The sequence below is a fragment of the Pavona decussata genome, unplaced genomic scaffold (assembly GCF_977016875.1).
Source record: "Pavona decussata unplaced genomic scaffold, jaPavDecu1.1 SCAFFOLD_28, whole genome shotgun sequence".
NCBI classification, from domain to species: Eukaryota; Metazoa; Cnidaria; class Anthozoa; order Scleractinia; family Agariciidae; genus Pavona; species Pavona decussata.
The window spans coordinates 1,046,950-1,067,642 of NW_028145451.1; the positions used below are offsets into that span (position 1 = coordinate 1,046,950).

Sequence of the window (20,693 nt, forward strand, 5' to 3'; positions counted from 1 at the left end):
TTGCACAAACAACCGTGAAAAAGCGGGAAATGACGTCATAACTACCCTCACTAGTGAGGAAATGGAAAATACGGTTCACGGGTCTCGGATGTAGTTTCGTATGAATTTTACGAGTGGTTTCCAGTAAACACTCCTATCTGTATAACAGGGAATATTCCCCCCCCCCCCCCCACTCATCGATCACCATGCTACTTACAATACCTCTGCTCCATCGCCTGAATTTAAACAGTAAATTGGTTTCTTTGTTAATTTTATATATAGAAAGTGATATTTCAGTAACACTTTCACTTTGTAATCTGGACATCAGTTTTTTCTATGTTGTTACTAAGTTAAGAACCATTTTCTAACTGACAATAATTTTTTTTCGAGTTTTTACCGATTGTCCAATCTTAACATTAATTGCATTAATTTTAACATTAATTATCATTAATAAAGGCGTTTCCATAGAAAGTTCGAAATAACTACACCATAACTTTTTCATTAATACTGCTTTGGAAATACATAGGCAAGTAAAAACTAGCGATATAATGTTCCGACGTTTCGGCGACGTCATGACGCCATTCTCAAGGAATGAATAATATAAGCTGTTTCAAAGTACTGAAAAAATGCAGGAACAAGTTTGATTGTTTAATTAACGAAATGCTGTACATCAAACAATTAAGAGCACGCTTGAATGTACAAACAGATTCCATCCGCGCCAAAGTATTTATTTAAATTACTCCATTATGTAATCTAACATCTTACTCCGTTGAACTCGCTTATATTATTCATTCTTTGAGAATGGCCTCATGACGTCGCCGAAACGTCGGAACATTAGATCGCTAGTTTTTACTTGCCTATATAACTTTCTCACCACAGTTTAATTTTTCTAGGTACAACAACTGTGTCACCCGTTAACCAATGTAAGTGGTAACAATAAACAGAAAAATAGCCCTAAATTACATATTGCCTGCAGTTCAGCTACAACAATGAAATTGCTCACTAAGGGGCTGATTACATGGCGAATTTCAGCCCGGCCTGCCAGCCGGCGGGAAGAGTGAACAGAAATCAAAATGGCGTCAAATATTCGAGCTAGTTGTGAAAATCGGGGCATTGCTTCTCTCGGAATTTAGCCTTTTGTTAGCACTCAATTTCCAATTTTTCGGGATGGTGGCCGCTGACAAGATGATGGAGCACAAACAAAAGAAGAAAGAAGGTCGGTTCCTCCTCATATATCCGGGCCATCGCTTCCCGAACAGCTTCATATTGCTTCACCTTATCTGCGTTGAAGTCACTGTTCTGGTAGTCCATTTTCGATTTGTAATTCGCCAAGCACCGATTAAGTTTTTTGATTTTATCGCCGTTATTCCACTGAAACCTGGTAGCCGCCATCTTGTTTCATTGAAAACAAATCATTGCGCATGCCCACGTCACTTTTCTACCCAGGTGACCTCGCTTTTCAGCCCGGGCTGAAATTTCATTCTGATTACATGAGGTTTTTCAGCTTGTTTGCCCGGGCTGAAATTTCCAGCCCGGTTTCAAAAACCGGGCTGGAAATTTTAGCCCGGGCTGAAATTCAGCACGGGCTGAAACTTTCTTCATAAGATTTGTTCAAGAAATCGGGCTGAAATCTCAGCCTGGGCCGAATTTCGCCATGTAATCGGCCCCTAAAGGCTGGTTCTCATATAATCGCTACGATCGCTGTGATCGCTGCAAAATGCAACCCGCGATCCCAGCGATGATAACGATAGTAACGATTGTTTTAATTTTTATATGATCGCTACGATCGCTAACATGTTTCTGAAGTTATATTTTTGTGTTGAATTATGGGATACAAAGTCCAATGTTTTAATGACTCTGATGGGATATTTCCAGTCGCTACGATTGCTACTTTCGCAGAAACCAATTCTTATATGGTCGTTTTGATCGCTATGATCGTTACGATCGCGCAACACCAGTCGCTACGATCGTTGAGATATAAATTTTTCTATGAGAACGCGTGATCGCTGTGATCGCTACGATCATTAAGATCGCTATGATCGCCGAACAGAGCGATTCTCATATGATCGCTGCATGGGATCACTGGTCGCAACGATCGTAGCGATTATACGAGAACCAGCCTTAAAGACTCTAGAAATGACTATTAATTTTCTCTCTTGTGTTATTTTATTTTCGTACTTTATCAGTAAAGAATAAACTGCAAAGGACCACGAACGAAAATGTAAAAGGTTCTGCGTACACTTGCAGCAGTACACTTTACTTTACAGTACACTTTGCTTTAAAGTACACTTTACTTTATCAGTAAAGTCTGTCGAATTCAAATATGATTAAGGCGTCATACCACTGCCAAACAACTATGCACTACTTAGTCATAATATCGTCATATTTTTCAATTTTTCTTTTGTAGCTACCACCCTTGGAACACCGATCACTGATTCCAGTAAGTTATTTTTTATCTTTTCGTTGGAAACAAGTATTGTGCGTTCTATTTCGTACTTATTCCAAAAACTGGATAGATCCGGGAGGGTATTTATTTCGCGTTGGCGTTTAATCATGGACTGGCATTTGATTAGGGGTTGAAAAGGCCATGTTTGTGGTTGTAACTTAGGCTTTATTATCACAGTTAAATAATAATGATGTTGATGATGATGATGACGAAGATAATAACAATGATGGTAATAATATTTGCATGGAGCTTAACCCTATTTAGATCGGTGGGTGGGGGGGGGGGGGGGGGGGCGCAATTCTGGCCGCGGCGACTTTCAACCTGAATAACTTTTTTTAATATTTCTGCAAACTTCATGGAACTTCAAGACTTTTTCAGAAATTTATGTGGGATTTTATGTGGTCTTCTAGTGTTCATTGACATTGATGCTGCCATGGCAACCAAGTTTTGACGGGCATTTTTTTTTGTCAGAAAATGAAAAATCCCTTTTCAAAATGAAAAAAATTACTTTTCTTACTATAAATTTTGTGTTTTTAGGTGAAATTAGTGTTTCTTTAACGGTTTTGATTATACTTTTTGCTTAATTTTGGTGCTTTTCTGAAGTTTTGGGGAAATCCAGAAATCCAAGATGGCAGCCATTGGGCAATGCTGACGCTATTTCAACTTTATATGACGTCATCACATCCCGTTGTGGACGTCAAAGGAGACATCTTTGGACGTACTATCTATCTTCCGAGTCTAGTTATCATTTTCATTGGTCCGAAAAGACACAAAAAATAAACAAAGAAAATACCCAGTTGAAGCGTATTTCTTTGTTGCCTTGACTAAGAAGTAAAAAAAGCACTTGCCTCGCATTCTTCATCATTTTCCAATATCCCTTGAAATTGCCATACCTCTTACAAACATATTGCGCATTTCATTTATTTCAAAGGACATTCATGATCGGTGTTAATTGGGGAGGGGCGCCTTATAAGGGGAGCAAATATGATACAATGGTTCTTTTCTTACACAATTGTATCGTTAATTCATTTTTAGCTACAAACTGTCGAAATGGTAAAACCGTTGTTTACGTTTGTGCATTTTTAAATCAATTTTTTTTTAATAAATTTACGATTTACGATTAAATAATCATTGCGTGAAATTATCGGAATATACCGTTCTTTACTCACGTCGTACACAAAGTCGTATACGGAACATATTAGTGGGTGACGTGGCAGGACGTGTAAGGTCCGTACAGTATTGATCGGTATGCATCAGGGATAACGCCAAGAAAATATATGCGGATCTGATACTCTTGTGTCAGGTTACCTTTTATATAAGTGCTGGTGATCATACAGCCCTTATACACCGACGTACTTAGATGTCAGTATATATCTCTCTAACGCTTTCATTTTCTCTTTAGCCGCACCTACTGAGCCACCTTCAAACCAAAGTAAGTTGTGGAATACCTTTCCATCTCAAAATTTGTGAATAGTGCTATATTTTGAGAATGAAAGTAATAATTCTATCTTTTGTCTCTTGTTTCTATATAACAGGGAATATTCCCCCGACTCATAGATCACCTCGCTACTTACAATACATCTGCTCCATCGCCTGAATTAAAACTGTAGATTGGTTTCTTTGTTAATTTAATATATAGAAAGTGATATTTCAGAACACTTTCACTTTGTAATTTGGACATCAGTTTTTTCTATGTTGTTACTAAGTAAAGAATCATCTTATAACTGACGATAATTTTTGTCGAGTTTTTACCGATTGTCCAATCTTAGCATTAATTGCATTAACTTTAACATAAATTTTCAGTAATAACGGCGATTCCATAGAACGTTAGAAATAAATACACGTTAACTGTCTTACCATAGTTTAATTTTTCCAGGTACAACAACTGTGTCACCTCAGAACCAATGTAATTGGTAACAAAAAACAGAAAAATAGTCCCAAATTCTGAACTCCTGCAGTTCAGCTACAACAATGAAACTGCCAGTACTAAAGAAAGCTGGAAATGGCTATTAATTTTCTCTCTTGTGTTATTTTATTTTCGTTCTTTATCAGTAAAGAATAAACTGCAAAGGACCACGAACGGAAGTGTAAACGTTCCTGCGTACACTTGCAGCAGTACACTTTATTTTACAGTACACTTTTGCTTTGCTTTGCGTCATACTACTGCCAAACAACTGTGCACTACTTAGTCATAATATCATCATAATTTTCATTTTTTTTTGTAGCTACCACCTTTGGAACACCGATCACTGATCCAAGTAAGTTCTTCTTTATCTTTTCGTTGGGAACAAGTATTGGGCGTTCTATTTCGTACTTATTCCAAAAACCATTGTTTGCGTTTGTACATTTTTAAATGAGTTTTTGAATAATTTTACGTTTAAATAATCATTGCGTGAAATTATCGGAATTACCGTTGTTTACTTAGATCGTACACAAAGTCGTATATGGAACATATAAGGAGTGGCAGGACGTGTAAGGTCCGTACAGTATATTGATCGGTATGCGTCAGGGATAATGTCAACAAAATATATACGGATCTTATACTCTTGTATCAGGTTACCTTTCATATAAGTGCTGGTCATCATACAGCCCTTATACACTGACGTACTTAGATGTCAGTATATATCTCTCTGACGCTTTCATTTTCTTTTTAGCCGCACCTACTGAGCCACCTTCAAACCAAAGTAAGTTGTGGCATACCTTTCCATCTTAAAATTTAGTACTATATTTTGAGAATGAAAGTAATAATTGTATCTTTTGTCTCTTGAGTCGGGACGGTGTGTGTGTGTGGAAGTTTGGTGGGAGTGTTCCATCTCGTTTTCCTGAGTGAAACCCTTACTTCATTTCAGACTAACATATGATTTTAATCTCCATTTTCAGACTTCGCCTCTCAAATTTAGAGAAATTCTCTTAAATCAATTTAAAACTTATAGAAAGACTTTTTTGTTCAAAGAACATTTCAAGTAAAAGTTTTGCTAGAATGATGTACATAATATAAATACTGCAATAAGAACTTTAAATTTTTTAATTTTTTACTTTTAATCTTAATTTTTAGAACAAGAATTTGATGTAAATTTTTTTTCCATTACTGATGTAAAATTTTTCTTGTAGTCTATTCAATTGTAAAATGCTATGGGCCTACGGATACGGTGCTATTGAAATCTTTAGTATTAGTATTGTTATTATTGTTATTATTATTAATAATTTAATAGAATCAAACTGTATCTAGTAGATTTTATTCTTGTAAATAATAAAGTTATTATTATTATTATTATTATTATTATTATTATTATTATTATTATTATTATTATTATTATTATCATTATTGTTATTATCAAACCTGTTCTATGCAAACCATATCCATTTTAAGACTTTGAGATCAAAGTTGCTGTGTAACCCTAACCCACACCGGCTCACAAACCTTACCCCTTTTGGCGGCCCATACCTATATAGCTTAGTTAAGGGAGTGCATCTTTTCCGGTTTTTTCCCTGTTGTAATAAGCTTTTATCTACGTTTATTTTTCAGCTACCACTGCTGAGCCGCCTACTAGCCAAAGTGAGTCCTATAATGCCTTTGTGAAGTTTGTAGAAAATGTTCCTGTTACTTAATGTTAGCAAAGTGAGCTTTTCCGTGCAGTCATTACATATCCAATTAACAGACATTTGCCTGCCTTGTAAGAAATACAGCACTGTAACAAAAACACGGGGTATGCAAAACTGAATAACTTAATTAAGGTTACCCCATACCTTCAGAGGTGCCTCGCGGTGTAGTGCGTCCAGTTTAAACTGTAGATATCTAAACCCCTATATCAAATCAAAGCTTATAGAGCTGGCTATCAAACTATACCAAGAATTTTTTGCTAATTTAATTTGCTCCCCAGTTTCCGGACCCAAAGCGCTAAAAAAACGTGTCTGCGTTTTGCCATATTCAATCGCACAGTGAAAAGTTATAGAGCAATTTCGAAATAGGATGAAAAAAATGTGGAGTGATCGTACAAAAATCGCTCTCGGAGAAAAAAATATTTCGAAAGAAAAAATTCGCAGATATGTGTTTGTTGTTTATGTGTTAAACTAGCTACTGTCCAGATTTGAGGGCAAACGAACAAATTCCGTTTGAGTTTTGGCTCTTTTAAGTGGCTCCTCCAAGTGAAAAAATTGATTCGAGAAAACAACGCTAAAAATTCGGCAATTCATTTTATTTCAAAATTCTTGGTTTAGTGTGATAGCCAGCTCTATAAGCTTTAATTTGATATAAGGGTTTAGGTATCTACAGTTTAAACCGGACGCGCTACATCGCCTGGACGCGAGACACCTCTGAAGGTATAGGGCAACCTTAAAATAGGCAATGTATTTCTATTTCCTTAAGAGAACGATTGTTGATGTTTTTGTCGGTAAAGTTTGATAGCGTGGGCTGCACTTTATTTTTTAATGTTCAGTCAGCCTTCAACGTCTTCGACATTCCTGTTCATGGTAAGCAGAACGAACTAGGCTGATATTTGTAATCCATTAAATCCACGAGTGAACAACGCACCGTTTGCGTTGAACATGACGCCACGCGGTCACGCGTCCTCTGATTCCAAACATGATCATTAATGGGGGGACACGGAAAAATTAAAATCTTCCTATTCCTACAGCCCACATAAATTACAGTTATGAAGTTGTATCGAATGTAATTCTTGATCAAATTTTCTGTTTTAAAGGGATTCCACATGAGGACAACTTGTATCCTTATGGCCCACGGCGAAATGATAACGAGTTTCGGCTTCCATATAACACCTACTACGGATACTGTCTGGAGATAAGAACAAACCGGATTGGATTTCCATTCTTTGGAAAAAGACACCACAAGTTACATGTAGGTATTTCCGTGGATATATAATGGTAATTGAACTGAGTGGAGTGCAATTTGGTCTGAAATCATACGCGTGATTTCAAAACCGAACGAGCGCGCAGCGCGAGTTTGATTTGAACTCACAAGTATGATTTCAGACCAAAATTGCACGACACAAAGTTCAATTATCACTTTATTACGCCTATTTTGAAATCCCAGAGTTTTATCGTCAATATTAATATCCTATTTTTGCTACTTCATTTCCATTTTGATGGGCTAAAAAAGGATGCGATTTGGAGCAAAAAATGGTGCAATTTGGGAATAAATCGCACTGTTGAGAGCCAATCAGGTTGCAAGGATCATCAGTGATTTCAAAATGGGAGTAATAAATAATTTAATTCAATTTGCCTCTAGCTTCGAGGAACATGGAACATGAAGTTTCGCTGCATCTAACTTTTGATTCACTGAAGCGGGGAAATGTAGGTGAGGTTTTAGCCTCTTGAGACTTTTCGTTAGTTTGGAATTTTTCCTTTTCGCAAACAATTAAATGCATTTTTATCGAATATTTGTAGACAAACGGTCGAAATGTTGGGACAACAACGGACGAAATTCGACAAAATTATAACAAAATTACAGTTATAATTATCTTTGTATTTATGTTATCTTTATACTTTCCAGATATGTCGGAATGGCAAAATCCAACTCAATTACAAATGGAGCTGGTGGTGGCCACAGAAATTTGGTGTCTATCGTTGGTTTAAAAATATGGCGATCATCGCACCATTCTGGGCAAAAACAGATCAGTATGTGGCTTTCAAAGCTGGGCAATCAAAGGTGTACTATCACGTGTACCAGGACACCAAAGATAACAACGCGTCAAACATTGATACCCTAAAATTAGCCTCTCGGCACGTTCAGCACTACGATAAAAGTGGAAAATTCAGCAACTTCAATGCCACTTGGGTTCTTGTGGTGACATGGGAGAAACTGTGCCCGTATGTCTACTACCCGTACTATTTTTACTACAACAATGCCAACAGTAGCAACTTCACGCTTGACTGTCAGTGGGTAGGTATTGACATGTGGCAAAGAAATGCAAAACTTAAGGACGGTGCCACCTAATACAGAAGTAATTTGCACAGGTTATGACTATGGTGAAAGTTGCGCAGATCTTATTAAGGGCTATTGTAGCCTAGGGAGCCTGGAAAATTATTGTTTATTGTTAACCATGCATTTTTCAGAGATAACGAAGTGACAATAATCCTAAAAAAAGCTTTTAAATACATAATTGACGTACTGCATTTTTGATTTTCAAATTAAAGCTTTAATTAACTTTGAAAAGGTCGTGGTTAACCCTAATTTTATTTTTGGATCTCAAAAATCCTTGTTAACATCTGAGAGGATTAACGCTCCACCTCAAGATGCGCAGAACGTTTGTGCAATAACAAAAGGAGGCACCTTCCTTAATGCATGTACAGATGGCGATCATACTTCGTACCACTGTAACATTGAAGTCTTGTGAATAATAGCGACAACAACTTAGATTATTTAACGTGGTCAGTAGGCTTTAGGGACGACCTGCACCATTTCCAACGTATTGTATGGTAATGGCCGAGAGGAACGAACAACGGAACAATGTTTGCAATCCTAAAAAACAATGCAGCTGCAGGATATCAGGGTCCAGTGAAAATAGAGCTTTTGAAAGGTGCAGGTCTACTACCGCTTTATAGCTAATAATACGGTTGAGATACCTGTAAGCTAGTTCAAAGGTAAGTCAAGATAAACAAAACACAATTAACATTAAAATGTTTTCAACTCCAGTAGTTAAAAACGTCATATAATAAGCATTGCGTCGATAAAAAAGAAAATTATTAAAATTCTTCATCAATAGAATTATAATCCCCTAAGATTTAATGTTTTAGGCTAGTTTTAAAAGCTGCATAGTATAACAATCGTAACTACATATTTATGACTATAATAAGCATACGTTTTGGTTTTAATTTCTAACTGCTCTTAATCTTATTTTGCAACAAAACGTTTCACCAGCCCAAGCGTCTATTTTAGGCGTCTATTTTAGAAAGCTACACTATTTAATTTTTAACTTGCAATACTGGGTCATGCGTTATGACTAAATAGTTTGTGGATGAAATACTAGTAGCTCATACTCTTATTCGTGAAATTATTAAGGTGGAAATTATATCCTGTTCCACGTTTAATAACTTTTGCTCTTGCAGAGTAACACCTTCCAAGCTGTCATTATAACTAATGGCTTTAACACATTTTTGATGTACAATTATCCTAAAGGAGGGATTCAGTGGGTCGCTCCGGTACTACCGTAAGTATTTTTTCTAATTGTAGCTTAATTGATTTGTTCGCTCTCTTTGTTATCCCTAAGAAAAATAAGGGGCTGCTGCAGACTAACATTTTGTTTTACTTTTAGAATAATCTTAGACAGTTAAGAACGTAGCAGGAGGCTCCTCTTTTTTTCGTATCATGTGTTCCATACTTTTCCATTAGATTCAAGTTAGCTGGAATCACGTGTTTCTTTTGTTCTTCTGCTCCAAACCATGCAAAGGTACCTTGCAAAGTGTCGACAAAACACGTTTTAGGCTTAATACAAAACTAGTCAAGCGCATGAGAGTTACAGGAAACCTTCGTCTGAATTATGCTTTTAATTTCGCTTTTACCAACCGCTAGAAAGCTCAGAGACTAACTAACTATGATTAGTAGCCATTGTTTATTTTGTTGCCATAGTTAAATTACTAAAACGGATTTAATGTTGTGTTTTTCAGATTGTATTATCGTTACTGGACAAATGCGCGTGGTATACCTGTCGCTGGTTGGAATGCAGGAGATGCTGGCAAAAGCTACTTAAACATGAAAGGGTGAGAAGGAATATAATTTTTGTTTGGTTGGTTAATTTTGTTTTACTGTTGGTAGTACACTTAATCAGATTTTTCTATTATAGTTTGATGCGTAATCAGATTAATAATATACCTCAATAGAAAACATACAGGTGACGTCATGACTGCTATGTTGGTAAACCAACATGGTAAACCAATACGGCCATCACACCAAAATTTCAGAACCGTTTGCAATGACGCTAAAGTGAAACAAAATTCAAAAAGTAACGACGCTAAACTTCGAATTTTGAAAATCGTTCGTCTGAAATTGTAGTTGCCATGGAAACATCTAGTCACGCTAATAAAAACTTGTCATTCAAAAATCGTTTAGCGATAAATTGTAGCAAATTCAGGGAATTCACGGTGGAATTTCTTTGTTGTTGGGCACCTGCCAGGATTCCCTCCAGCAACAATTTCATAATAATAAAAACTTGTATTGGCAATCAGTATAAGATAACGAAGATTTTAACGTTTTCATTTGGTTAACTTTTGTCTTAGCTCGGGTACTGTGCTTGGAATGTATAGCCTCGACGACAAGGCAGGAAATACAGGTGTACTGGGAAGACATTTTTGGAGGATCGAGAACAACAATGTGAAAAACGCACGGGAGAAGTGCTTTACGTGGGCTTTGGTTCAAGAAAACATTAACTTTCTTTATTGGCATAACAAATTAGTTCGACAAGACTGGCGTATGGCATGTCCTTGTTCTGTGAGGCAGACATGGTTTGACAGACGATTCTTTTGGGACTGGAGGTCATCCTGGCCCAAGATGTGTTTCAGGTCCAGGCGCTCCAGAATCTTCTCCCATTACAGCCCCAACATGGGATTTGTAACGATTGCGATGACACAGCTATGTTGTTATTCAACGCGGTGGCCGGGAGACTGGGGCTCTCTCAAGATTGGGCCACCTGATGGGAGTCGGGTTAAAGTGGAAGTATTTTATAGGCAGAATCACGTGGAAGAGGTTTTCACTGACCTGCAAGCGTACAAATATTGCTGTGTTGATATACCTTTGTGCAGCCTGTTTTATCGTTATCGTCCATCTGATAATTGCGACTATTACGTACCTCCAATAAGACGTAAGTCGTTCTTACTTACTTAGTAATTTTTTTTTCTTTATTTATTTCTTTCTTCAACTGTTTTCAACACCACAGTTGCAATTTTGACGCTTTTCTTCTCGATTGGAATCCGTCATCTATAGAAATACTTCGCAGATCTTTTATTAATTCGGATGAATTTTCACGTTGTCTATTCAGACAGAAATAATTACGAATTTCAATTCCGGCCATTCAATCTTCTTGTGACTGGATTTATTTTTCGTTTTAAGAGACTAAGAAGAAAGTATGTGCAATATCGTTATTCATCAGCAGATTGTTAACATGATACGGGATGTATTTTTGCCTTAATTAAGGTTGGTTTTGGGGTGATCCTCATATCAAAACTCTTGATGGTGGAAATTACACGTTCAATGGTCTTGGAGAATATGTGATGATCGATGCACAAAACGGAGCATTCCAGTTGCAAGCCAGGACCAGCCCTGCACAGGGAGATTCAACAAATGCTACAATTTTCACAGCTGGAACTGCTAAAGAAGAAAATTCGAGCACCGTTGAAGTCAGAGTGAAGAAAGGAGGTGAAGGATACATTAAAGTTAAAATACAGCGTTTTGGTGACCGGGAAATATTAGCCAACGTTCTTTATTTCATTGACGTCCTTTTTATAGGTCCGTACTGCGTATGCCACAATTGTATGAACCACACATCCCACACACCTTAACCTCGGATTTGATAATTGTCGTATCTTCCATATAACTTTAACATAAATAAACTTTGTTAAATGACTAATACCTTCGATCTTTAGCTGAGAAAACTGGATTATAAGTTCGAGTCTTTGGAAATCATGGCCTTCCTCGCCTCAGAATTTAGCTATATCCTGCCTCTATTGCAAATTATTTGTCTTATTTGTCCGAAATTTTTTGCGTACAGCATGGGGTCTCTGTTTAGTTTAGCGCAATTACACAGACAGTGTCCTTAAAAGGTGTTGCATGTAATTTACCTGGCTCATTCTCAATTATTTATGATATGAATAATTGAGACAAGGGTTCACTTACTGTTTATTCTTTTTGTTCAGGTGGAATAGATATCTTGATCGACCACAAAGTCTACAATGGTTACAGCAATCTTACAAACCGAAGCGTAGAAATCGCTGAAAACCTTTCTGTCTCCAAACCTGAAGAGAACTGTCTGGAAGTCTCTTTCCCGTCAACAACGTCTGTGCAGTTCTGCGAGAAAAAGGAAATGTTGTCCTTTGTGGTCACTCCTGGGGACGATTATAAAAATACCACGAAAGGGTTGCTGGGAACTTGGAATGATAACCTGGATGACGACTTCACATTGCCTGATGGTACAGTGTTGCCACCATCTTCAACACCAAGAGAAATTCACTTCGGATTTGGTGTTAAATGTGAGTATAATTATAGCAACAATTTTTTTGCCCTCATGATTGATCTAATAAGCGTATCTTATTCTGTGTGATATGGATTGTTTCAATCTTAATATTTCGAATCTAAAAATATACACTTTTCCCTATTTATTTCGTTACATTTACTTCAGCTAGGTTTATGAGGATTAATGGTCATCACCTGTTGTCAAACCGGTTACCCTGTCAAACTACACAGGCCACTGTCTTGTCTCACGGCAGATATATGTTTGACCTGTAAGGTCAGTTGCAATGCCACGAGGTTACAAGTAATTGGTAAACATCTCTCTATCGGCCTCTATTCTACCTAGAAGCATAAGCAGTATTCTATTCCTACTCCCGAACAAAAATACATGACCCAGTATACTAGCTAACTGAATATTTTAATTAATCTCAGGGCAAATCAACCAATCGCAGTCGTTGTTCTCTTACGCTCAAAATGAAAGCGTGGATATCTTTGCTAGGCTTGACTTCTTGCCCATGTTCCCCGATAATATCAAGTGGTATAACGACAGTGTAAAGCAAGCAGCTGAAGCTCAGTGTGGAGATGATCAAGAGTGCCTGTTTGACGTGGCCTCAACAAATGACCTGTCTGTTGGCATGGCAACCAAAGACATAAGTAGTCAGTTAGTAAATGAGTCAAAGGCTTTAGGTAAGTACTAAAAGATTTAGTGGTCAGATATGGATATTTATTTATTTGTTTATTTATTTACTTATTTATTTACATTTTAATAAATATTTATGTATTTGCTTCGATTTTTAATGGGTTCTTCCGGCAAAAGCCAGCAGCACAAGCAAAAAAAATATAAACGATTACGGCAGTATTGGTACATATTTGTTTACAATGAAGGTTAACAAAGTGGGAAGTTAAGTATACGCTTTTTAATAAGAGAAGATCACACTTACTGGCACAATCCGCTGCCCCAGAAAGGATTTTCGTCAGTTTGACATTTTGATCGACGTAGCCGTTGTTTATCGCATTTCTAACAACATAAGGTTACCACTAGTTACTGATGAAGACAAAAGACGTCTTCAATCAGCCACGAAATCGCCCTAATTACTTCAAATGTATTTAAACTCAATAAGAGAATGCAACAACTGTAACACTTAGTGAAATGACTTTTTTCCCGACACTCTTCTCCTCTTAATTATCCAAGGACTTTATTCGCCACACCGATTCGTTGTAATCATTTACGATTTTTTTTCTTCTCTCAAAGGAAATGAAAATAAATGATTCACTGTCTTTTGATTGTTTCTTTTGTACTTTATAGACAATTTTCCACCCAAGATAGTAAATGTTCCAAGTGCGATAAACGTCACACTTAATGAAACTGTTCAGCTGGATATTGCAGCAGAGGATAACGACACGATTACTTTTGAAGTGATAAACAAACCCTCGGGCGCCACGGTGAACCAAACTGGAAACGTGTTTCATTTTACTTGGCGCGTTACATCATCGCAAAAGGTAGGCTTCATTTGCCAACCAAACAAATCACAAGTGAAAAAGGAAAGACTCAAAAACAAACCATCTGACAAAGACAAAATTCGTAGACTTTTTTTGCTTTTGTTTTTTAGCTGGATTTAGCGTTCGTTGCTACCGATGACCAAGGTGCTAGTACAACCTGGAGTCCCACCATTAACATGTGTGCCTGCAATCACGGTGGTCAGTGTGTGCAGCCAGAAGAAGATGACCCGATCAACACTGACAGCAAATTTGTTTATATGGGATGCGAATGTCAGGGAGGTTACACTGGAAGATTCTGTGATAGTGACATTGACGCCTGTGAGATGAATGGTCAACCGTGCTACCCAGGAGTCAAGTGCACTGATCTTCCGCCACCAGCCAATGCCAGTGGATATACGTGTGGACCATGTCCATCCGGGTATACCGGAGATGGTGCGCAGTGTGCAGGTGGGTGTGACTATGGCAACATATTAGACATGAAGTATGATATCTATACAAAAGCCTCTTTAATTTATTTTTATTATTATTTTGTTAGAAATCGATGAATGCCTCAGTGGTCAGGCGAACAACTGTGAACAAATCTGTGTCAATGTCCCGGGATCTTTCGCTTGTGACTGCCACGATGGATATAAGCTCAATGACGACGGACATCGCTGCAACGGTAAAACTTAGGTCGATATCTGTGATACAATAATCTTGAAAAATACCTTGCCATTATGTATGGTTTATCCCTCTTCAAAACTGTTTACTGACACCGAAAAACTGTTTTCGAAGCAGGCTATATAATATCAACATAATAAGTGAAGCAAACTTTAATTTATTGTTTTCATTTACTATTTAGGAAATAGATAATTTTGCAGTGCAACTGGATTTTTTTCGATTCATAGCTATCAAGTTATAATTAATAGTTTGGGGAGAGCTGATGTCGACTGGGTTCCTGCCAGTTGTGCGCTTCAGGATGCTCCAAGTTCCACTGCTGTCTATCCAAAAGCAGACCGTGGAACTCTGTTTGGTTGCACCCGAATAGTGTATTGAGATATGAAAGTATTGTTGAGTGTGAATTTGGTTCCCACAAAATGATGTCATTGATCTGTTGGTCAGTGGCTCGCATAGCATAGGCAGGAAATTTCAGAGTTCGTTGTGTCCAATGCAAAGGAGACGCGTAATGCAACCGTTGAGTCTGTCCAACCGTTCTTGGTTGACCGTTCACGTCTCGAAACCATATAGCAACGCAGGTTCAACTGTCGCTCTGAAGAGTCTCAGGCGGTGTTCGAGAGAGAGAGAGAGAGAGAGAGGGGGGGGGGGGGGGTGACTTTCAGATGTTAGCAGGCTTTCTTAACTAATATGTCATTGTCTGTGTCCAGTTCCAATGTTCATGCATTGACTTCGCAAATGAAGCCACATGGTTTGCCGTTGCCTCATAATATTAACGCAATAAATGTCAAGGGAAGGGGGTTCAAGTTATAAGTTCAGTCTCCTGGAACTCCAAATAGTTTTCCAATGCGTCTCCAAAAACGTACCATAACTTACGATACCGATATTATCAAAAACTCAAATTTGTTCCCTCCGACGCAATAAAGGTTGTCTTTACTGTGTCTTCATTTAATTGCTTTAATTCGTAATATTTCTTGTAGATATCAATGAATGTGTACCATCAAGTGACTGCATGCAGCAGTGTGTCAACACGCCGGGAAGTTACAATTGTTCTTGCAATCAGTACTTCAAAACAGATCCTGCTGACTGGAGAAAATGCATTCGTATGTTCCCTGTTTTATTTTTATATACTTGTGCATCTTTCGTCGGTTAATTTTTGTCATTCGAATACAACTGTATTTAAAAAGTTCAGATTCTTTAACTGCGAACTAAATAAATCTTTCAGATCTTCTATTAAAACCACCTAGCAAAGTTGAGCAGCAAACATTCGGTCAGGGTGGTGCATTCGGACCACTTTACGCGCGGGTTGCTCAACAGTCCGACTTGTATTTTCAGAGTGTAATTCACAGCATGCGATGTGACTTCCGTCCACACATGTTTAAGAAATATTTTTGTGTCAGTCCAGTTGTGTAGTTTTGCTCTTTCTCTCTTACAAAACACAAGAAGATAGACAGCTTTAGTTTATTTACAATGTGGGATGCGGGCTGCTTGTAGTTGTGGTATAAGATTACTAAACATACTTGCGCTGTTGCTTTTACTTTCCTTTTTCTAGCTATGAACCCCTGTTCTTCGGATCCTGGCTGTCAACACGTTTGCTTTACAGAAAAAGACAACACTGCAATGTGCGCCTGTTTTGCTAACTATGAGTTGGAAAGCGATGGCAAGAAATGCAAAGGTATTCTTTCTATTCCGTAGTGTAATGTGTCTGTAGTTGTAAATGTAAACTTCCAACTCAAAGTATTTATTAAAACAAAAACCTAATTTGACTTCACAAGCTTTTATTTCTTTGCTCTGCCATTTTACAGAAGGTCACACTAAAAAGAAGGGTAGCGGGGGGGGGGGGGGTGGGTCGGGAGGGGAGAGTTCAGTTTTATTATCCATGTTTCTCGCAGTCCACTGGGAATGCAAAGTAGAGTAAAAAAAGTGCTTAGAGAATAGGGACACTGACGGTCGCAAACCGTGATGTGCGCAGTGTCTGAGAACTTTTTGCAAAAAATAACGTTCCACAAAGAAGGAGGCATACATCTAAGAACAAACACTAGTGGTCTTTACCGAAATGAGTGGTAAACAAATCAATAGTTTCAGCTAATGCCAGTTCAGTGTGTCTAACAATTTATTTCTAGCAGTAGTTCACTCTTAAAAAGTGTACAAACACTTTATATCCATGCTTTCGATAGACTCTTTATCGGAGTTTTAAAATGTTCAATGTATCTTATTTGTGTTTCCTTAGCCACCACGAGACACATGAACACCACAATTTGACAATTAGTCAATTTCTTTTTCATGTCCGCGTGGCTAGCTCAGTTTGTTGAGTACCAGACTGTGGAGTGGTAGGCCCGGGTTCGATTCTCGCCGGACCAACACTCAGGGTCTTTTTAACTGAGGAGAAAGTGCTGCCTTTGCTCTGACATCTGCAAATGGTAGACCTTCTAGTCTTCTCAGATAAGGACAAAAACCCGTAAGCCCCGTCTCACAGTGCTTTCACTCGATCTGACTCTGTGACCACCCCTCTATCTCAAATTCACATTCACATTCACTGTGCCACGAGCAGTCTGGCAATGTCTCTCACACGGTGTTGTAAATAATCCCAGAAAAGACCCGAGGCAGCCAAGGGGAGTAGAGAATAAGACGTTTGATTTGATTTGATTTGAAATATTTGAGGTTCATGTAACAATTGAATATAAATTTCATCGTTTTAGACATCAATGAATGCGATCCAACCAAGAATCTTCATCGCTGCAATCAGATTTGTGAAAATACCGCAGGAAGTTACAAGTGCTCTTGCCTGAAGGGGTTTGAACTGAGCAAGAATGGATACGATTGTGAAGGTGTTTATCCATTAATCACATAAAATCTTATGTTTCTTTTTGTTACATACCCACTGATTGTGAGAACGGAGTAGCGCTGGGGAATCAACACAGTTACAGCCCTCAATAAACCGTCTGTGTTGGTCGTTCTTTATTTTCGTTACGATCTTCGTGTTATCTGTTTTCTTTTTTGTCAAATCCAAACACGTTCAATATTACGTATAATATGCACACCATGTAATATCCCTATTTTGAATAGAAGAGGTCACTGGTGAATTAGCGAAATGCTTTTCTGTCGGAAGATAGCAAACATCATAGCAACTGTACTTGTGTAAACTGTTACACATATTTTTTGTTCGTTTTCAATCAGATATCAACGAGTGTATGGATGAAGAATTGTACAACTGTACGGATGAGTTTCACAAGTGCGTCAACACCCGCGGCTCGTACAAATGCGAATGTGACGAGGGCCTGTACTTTATTGATGGCAAATGCAGAGGTAATCACATCACCAAATCTGTTGCAGTGTCATTACCATTAATCCTACGCAACCTGGGGGAGAAGAAACATTTAAAACTTTCTCAAGCAAAATCCGCCAAACCTCGATACTTTTCCTAACATTTGCCTAGCAACTTCTTTGTTCGATATTGCAAAACTCAAGAAAAGGAAAAACATTTGGACGCACTACATTCCCTTTAAGTTTAGTCGTCATGTCATAATGCTCTTGACGTTATGAAGAGCTTGGGTAGAATCTACACCTTCCACCCGATGCTCACGAATTCTAAACCTAAAATAGCCAAGCCAAAACAGGGTTAAAACCGCAACAGATGTTATACGAAGCTAATGCCTCTTACCTGAGCATTCTTTTCTTCGTGGCAAAAATGCTTCCGATCCACTAGCCTACTTTGAAAGATAAACAATTAAATTTAATACGTTTCTTTTTCATTTTCCGTTAAAATTTGTCAGACTAATTAGTGCAAACGGGTTTGAAAAGAACTTTCAGGACCCATCCATAATGCCTTTTGAAAAAGGATTCTTTCAATTGGTGTCTTAAAAAGCGGATGTTTTTTTTTCTTGCACTAATAAGGAGAATGAGTGTAGCAAGCAATTTTAAATGTGTTACTTCTTTTAAGGTCTGGCGAAGAACGAGTCGGCCCCGACCCCTGCTGTTCCCACGCCACGTGTGCCATCAACGAAAGAAGAAGAGGAGGCCGTGCAGATCTCAATTGATGCAAGTAAAAGCAATGTGAGTAATGTTCTTGCTGGTGATATTTTGCAACATATGCATGCTAACCTTCTTTTCTCCCCATACTCCCGAAAATGCAGTTATCATGCATATGTATTGCTTGTGGATTAAATTTATTTTGTAGGCTTGATAATTCTTTTTTTTTTTTTTTAACCGGTGATTTGTTGGCAACATGTTAAGTGACAATAAAAATCGTCCAAATTGCACTGGGGGATCCCTCAAGGGAACGTCTTTGTTCACTGTCCAAACTAGAGTGGTGCTCAAATTTCAAACTGCAATTTAATTCACGATTTGATAATTTGAATCGTCGCCAAAATGAATCAGTGGTCGCAAGGAATAAACTGTCCTTCAGTGTCGTGTGTATGGAGAGCAGCGGAGTTTAATTAGTGTTCAGGTGTCCTTTACTGAACGATGACTGCGTGTTTCAGCTATATTTAAAGCATTATTTTGCGCCTACATTATACATTAGGCAAATCAGGTGCTGGACTGAAGCCGATCGGTAAGTAACAAATGTTAATAAAAACTATGTTTTTACAAATAACTTAAAAGGTTTTGTTGACATAGTATATGTTGATATCGCTCACAGTTTGAATGGGATTTCAAAACGGACAAGTCTTTCAAGGAAAAAATGGCTTCTGTGACAACAGAATACTGTACTGAGTACAGGACCAAATGTGCTCTGAAGGAGGCAAGGCGAAAAAGGTAACAACAAAAATACCTAATTTCCTTAAGTTTAATCTTCTTTTTCTTTTTTCCATAATGTGGTTTCTCCTCAATAATTTGAAATAAAATTTTAAGAGTTAAAACTCTTTGCTGTAATTATCAGCAAAAAGAAGGAAAGAAAGTAAGGAAATGAGCAAAGAGGGAGCATGAACCAGCGTAACACTTCCGGCATAAAAAGTAAAATGACCTCTTTTTTTCACCTTGGATGGATCAATGGATGTTTCATGGAGCATTACTAAAGTCCATTCTACTTTTTTCAAATCCACCGTAGTGTCACCACCAATCATTTGGCTTTATTAGTGACGGCAATTGCCTGTTTGCATGATGTGACAACAGCAACGAAATATTTTTCATGGCAACTTGATAGGTTTCTAAAAAAATTCTCAAACAACACAAACAGCCCGTGTATAAAAGAATGACGTCACTCTGAGTCCCGTCAATGGGCTCCTGGTCCCGTACACATAGGTAAACAGTGATGGATAATCGACACTGACGGAAAATCGGATTATTTTGTCGCGACAGTGAAGACAAATTAACTTCATTGTTTACCTTTGAATAAAACTTAAAAACGTTATAAAAAAATTAATACTTTTTTTCTTTAATTAGGCGCGCCCTCCTTTTCTATCTTTACGCCGCTGACCAAGTTCACCTACTACCTGGTTACCCGAGTAGCAACTCGGGCACTCTTCTGGTGGCCTTTTATATACAGCAGCCCATAGGTTTGTTCATCGGAAATGTCTCGACACTACCACGTAGCACACTGCTGAACATTGTTTTGACGTACAGATCAGCGGTGGAGAATGCCACTGGCATGACCATCAAAGATGTGGAATTTCTCTCCAAGCCAACAACATCACCAACAGCATCAACCAAAAAGAAACCAGTTGATCAAGAAAGCAGTGAAAACTGGAAGTGGATTGCCATTGGTGTTGGTGCTGGAGTTTTTGTCATCATCTTTATGATAGTGATCGCGTTCTGGTCGTAAGTTATTTCTTTTTGTTCGTGCCCACAGCCTAGCCTCGCGCAAATGCTACTTTGGACTCGTCACGCATTCGTTCCCTGAAGAGAAATGCGTGACTAGCCTAAAGAGCTTCTGCGTAGAAGGCTAGTCACAGTAACCCATTATTTTTCTATATTCACTCTGTCTAGGTAGGTTTTTAA

The 20,693-nt window shown here is 38.0% G+C and overlaps 1 protein-coding gene across 6 annotated transcripts in view; it reads left to right on the forward strand.

The window, feature by feature from the left end:
• The window catches only part of LOC146484985 (mucin-like protein), a 37,075-nt gene that overhangs the window by 13,226 nt on the left and 3,156 nt on the right, over positions 1–20,693 (forward strand). For 5 of the 6 annotated variants that reach the window (XM_085103867.1, XM_085103865.1, XM_085103866.1 and 2 more), the window contains 22 exons: positions 4,302–4,331; positions 4,651–4,683; positions 5,080–5,109; positions 5,952–5,981; positions 7,126–7,280; positions 7,935–8,324; positions 9,491–9,591; positions 10,049–10,141; positions 10,658–11,238; positions 11,571–11,792; positions 12,290–12,622; positions 13,035–13,289; positions 13,909–14,102; positions 14,213–14,549; positions 14,638–14,763; positions 15,737–15,859; positions 16,309–16,431; positions 17,456–17,584; positions 17,934–18,062; positions 18,697–18,809; positions 19,396–19,511; positions 20,139–20,513. In XM_085103867.1, the coding sequence (XP_084959993.1) occupies positions 4,302–4,331; positions 4,651–4,683; positions 5,080–5,109; positions 5,952–5,981; positions 7,126–7,280; positions 7,935–8,324; positions 9,491–9,591; positions 10,049–10,141; positions 10,658–11,238; positions 11,571–11,792; positions 12,290–12,622; positions 13,035–13,289; positions 13,909–14,102; positions 14,213–14,549; positions 14,638–14,763; positions 15,737–15,859; positions 16,309–16,431; positions 17,456–17,584; positions 17,934–18,062; positions 18,697–18,809; positions 19,396–19,511; positions 20,139–20,513 (4,018 nt within the window). The remainder of the gene's footprint in view (positions 1–4,301; positions 4,332–4,650; positions 4,684–5,079; positions 5,110–5,951; positions 5,982–7,125; positions 7,281–7,934; positions 8,325–9,490; positions 9,592–10,048; positions 10,142–10,657; positions 11,239–11,570; positions 11,793–12,289; positions 12,623–13,034; positions 13,290–13,908; positions 14,103–14,212; positions 14,550–14,637; positions 14,764–15,736; positions 15,860–16,308; positions 16,432–17,455; positions 17,585–17,933; positions 18,063–18,696; positions 18,810–19,395; positions 19,512–20,138; positions 20,514–20,693) is intronic. The other variant, XM_085103869.1, reaches the window with a different exon arrangement.